Below are 3,385 nucleotides of genomic sequence, written 5' to 3'. Positions count from 1 at the left end.
TAAACATTCAAATAACACATTTAGGTGTTTACTACACTTTATCAATTTGCATCTGTGAGTTAGCATGAGATAATGCCTCATTTGCATAATTAAACATACATTTAAGAAAACTTAATAATACAAAAAATTATTTTCTTAATATAAGTATTCAGCTGGGGAAGTTTATTAGTAAAACGTTTTACCCTATTCACCTGTACTGTCTCCCCTTAAATAGAATAAAATGATAATTTATCTAACAGATGGACAAGTATCACATTCAAAATGTCTTTTCATATCAATAATTTATACTGTGCAAAATACAGGTAAATGCATTTGTGCATCTGCCATTTTAAATGTTCTTCTTGCAGCAGTTTTGAGCTTTAACGTACCTTTAGAAAGTTGTTTAACAAACGGTCTCCCCTGTCAGACAGCCAGTACCCTGCCATGGCCGCCACCGCTCCAATGAACACAGATGTGTAAACCATATCTCCTTTAGCAGCCAGCGTGGCCAGAGCACAAAGCACCACCCCAAAGAACATCTGCTGCAGAACCTCCACCTCATCATCCTGGATGTCCTCAAACAAACCTTTCTCCTCAACACCTGCACAGGGAGGTAGACATGTGAAAGGCTGCAGTGTGGTTATGACTGTGGGTGCAAACATCCCTCTGTGTGAGTGTGTGTGTGTGTGTGTATGTGATGAAACTCACTCGGCTGCTGCTGCTGCTTCTTCAAACAAACACGGTCCCTGCGGATGAATCCTTTGGCACAGTCACAGCGGAAGGAGCCCTCTGTGTTCACACAAATCTCATCCAGACCATGACAGGCGAGAACCCTGTCACTACATTCATCGATATCTGAAAGAAAGAAACAGAGGCACATGATGTAAACTCATCATAATCTTATAGATTACTGCTGCTCCTCAGATGCACATCATTAATGCATGCCAATGAAATAAAAGTCTTCTCTTTTGTGCAGTTACCTAAACACTTAAACCCTGTCAATCTGTATCCAGAGGCACATTTCTTGCAGCGTGCTGGTCCGCCACCCATACAGCCCACGCAGGCCGGATCACAGTCTGAGGAAGAGAGTGAACATTTAATTTCTTCATTTACAGCCTGCACTGTGTTCTCAGTCAATGTTAAAGCTCTATATGAGTAAAAAATATTACAAAACATGATCAGATCAGTCAGACAGGGAGTAATATGTGATATTTAATCTTTCCAATGGAGCTACTTCGTTAACGTTTCATCTGGGGCTACAGTGTTATGCTCTATATTTCGTTCGTTTCTGATGTAATATCTCCTTTGTCATAATGTCAAACAAACTAGAGTTGCAATGATAAGTCAATTAATTGATCAACCAATAAAGTCAACCAATTAATTTATCACAAGCTATTTTGATAGTTGATAAATCTTTTTGAGTATTGGTCATTTTGTAAGAAAAACTGAACTGTATTGTGTTTTTATAGCATTTCTACACCACTTACCTCTGCACTCAAAGGAACCTTTTGTATTGAGGCAGTAGGTGTTTGCAGGACAGATACCCAACTCAGTGCCACACTCATCAATGTCTGAAACAAACACAGATATACATGATTAGTCTGCTTGAAAACATGTATAGTGTATACAAACATATATATGATGATGTCTGGTCTCATGCACAGAGTTCTGTATACAGTACCTACACAGGTGTTATTATGGAGGATCCATCCTGCTCTGCATTCCTCACACTGGTCATTTTCTGGGCCTGAACACTTACTGCAGACATCTGGACAGCTGTGCACCTGAACCACCAGCAGACAACACAGCCAAGCAGCCTGCAGCAGGTTCCTGTGAAGCATCCTCACTCCCATCTGCCCCATCAAGACCACACGATAAAGTTGTTTATCTAATCCAAAATATCATATCCAAATTTGTTAAATGGTGCTTGCAAGTTTAGATCATAAGAACTAGGAACAGATTGCTGGCAAAATAACATACATGAGGGATAAAAAAAAAAAACTGAAAATTCAAAAACATAGCTTTATATAGTTATATAATTATATAATTATATAGTTTATATTCTATCGACCCTTGACCCTTGCTTGTCTGCAATGCAGCGTGGTACATGCAGGCACTGCTGCATGGCTCTGTGAGCAGGACCTCACACATGGGCAAAGTATGATTTTTTAAGAACAAAAATACATTTTTTACACTATGGGGGATACATACATAAAATATAAAAATCTAAGATATATATCTATATTTTTAACATACTAAAAACTGTTATATTTTAATTTGCTTTTAGTTTCAGAGTGTAGTAAAACTGAATAAATGTTTCGTTTGAATTCCTTACTAAAGGAGACAAAGCATGACTCTACCTGTAAATGATTAATAACAAATACACTGTAAGTGTCCCACTGTGCACCATCCTTCATGAGACCAAACCATACACTCTTCAAACCATACACTCTTCAAACCATACACTCTTCAAACCATAGTCTTCCAGAGCATGCAAAAACCCTCATCAGTATTTTCAGCAATAAAAACACAAGTTTTGCCAGAAATTCTTCATAAGGGGCAATGCTAAGAGAAATGCACAACAGATTATGGACAACCATAACAGAAACTACAACTACAATGTCTCGCTTATTTTTTTTATTTTTATTTTTTTTTAACATAGTCTTGAGCTGGAAACAATTTATGAACGAGTTTAAAAGAAATTCCCTTAATTTTATTGGCGATTGAGTATTGATCAGTTAGAGGTCATCCCTTTTGCCACATTAAATCATATGCAATTTGATTCCAATATGAAATCACATATAGTAATGTAGTAATATTTCTCTGGAGCAAAGTTCTTATATATTTGTTGTTATTACTAGAATAACAATGAGATAACAATGGCAACTGTTAGAGAAATTAACCCCTGAAATTTAAACAGCCTGACTCCAGAGGGTAACGCACCAAATACTTTTGCATTATCCCAACAGGAATATTATATTTAACAGAAAGTCTTCATAAGTAAAGAGGAGACCAACTAACTGATCTACTAATACGATATTATTATATAACTTATATTCCATAAGGAACAAACTTAACCTAAAAACAAAATCTAGACGTGATTTAAGATGTTTCTTTACCTCCTTTTTGAGCGTCGACTGACTGTCAGCTGTCTTTAGTAAACTTTAAACGCATCAAGCACAGCTGAGACGCGTTTGTCACATTTCTAGACTCCTGTATGTTTGATTATAAGTTACAAACATCCCGAGCGAGCGGAGTGTGCAACGGCTTCAATGCACCGCTCCGCTCCGCTAGCATGAGCTGAACAATGAAACAAGCGCTCCTCTGTGTCCGCACACTGACGCTGGATTCCACCAATAAGATTCACCGTTCTTCACTGAGAGCTGACCAATCACAATCCGACAGC

At 37.7% G+C, this 3,385-nt stretch overlaps 1 protein-coding gene across 1 annotated transcript; it reads right to left on the bottom strand.

Moving 5' to 3' along the window:
* Positions 1–269: 269 nt before the first annotated feature.
* creld1a (CRELD disulfide isomerase 1a) lies at positions 270–1,863 on the bottom strand. The gene is made up of 5 exons (XM_084745022.1): positions 1,661–1,863; positions 1,467–1,550; positions 960–1,055; positions 688–834; positions 270–580 (listed from the first exon to the last, which is right to left on the bottom strand). The coding sequence occupies exons 1-5, from the start codon at positions 1,839–1,841 to the stop codon at positions 360–362; spliced, it is 729 nt and encodes a 242-aa protein (XP_084601148.1). The 5' UTR covers positions 1,842–1,863; the 3' UTR covers positions 270–359.
* Between the last annotated feature and the right edge of the window lie 1,522 nt (positions 1,864–3,385).

This window comes from Lutjanus erythropterus, chromosome 2, assembly GCF_056507025.1.
Source record: "Lutjanus erythropterus isolate fLutEry1 chromosome 2, fLutEry1.hap2, whole genome shotgun sequence".
Lineage (NCBI taxonomy): Eukaryota > Metazoa > Chordata > Actinopteri > Lutjaniformes > Lutjanidae > Lutjanus > Lutjanus erythropterus.
This window is presented reverse-complemented; position numbering and strand designations above follow the sequence as displayed.

What these genes read in the sequence shown, in the direction of transcription:
- creld1a (XM_084745022.1), bottom strand. Translation starts at nt 1,841, where the DNA reads ATGGGGCAGATGGGAGTGAGGATGCTTCACAGGAACCTGCTGCAGGCT. An exon ending in AGGTTCCTTTGAGTGCAGAG is followed by an intron (nt 1,056 to 1,466) that starts GTAAGTGGTGTA and finishes TCTCTTCCTCAG; the next exon opens with ACTGTGATCCGGCCTGCGTG. An exon ending in GACAGGGTTTAAGTGTTTAG is followed by an intron (nt 835 to 959) that starts GTAACTGCACAA and finishes TCTTTCTTTCAG; the next exon opens with ATATCGATGAATGTAGTGAC.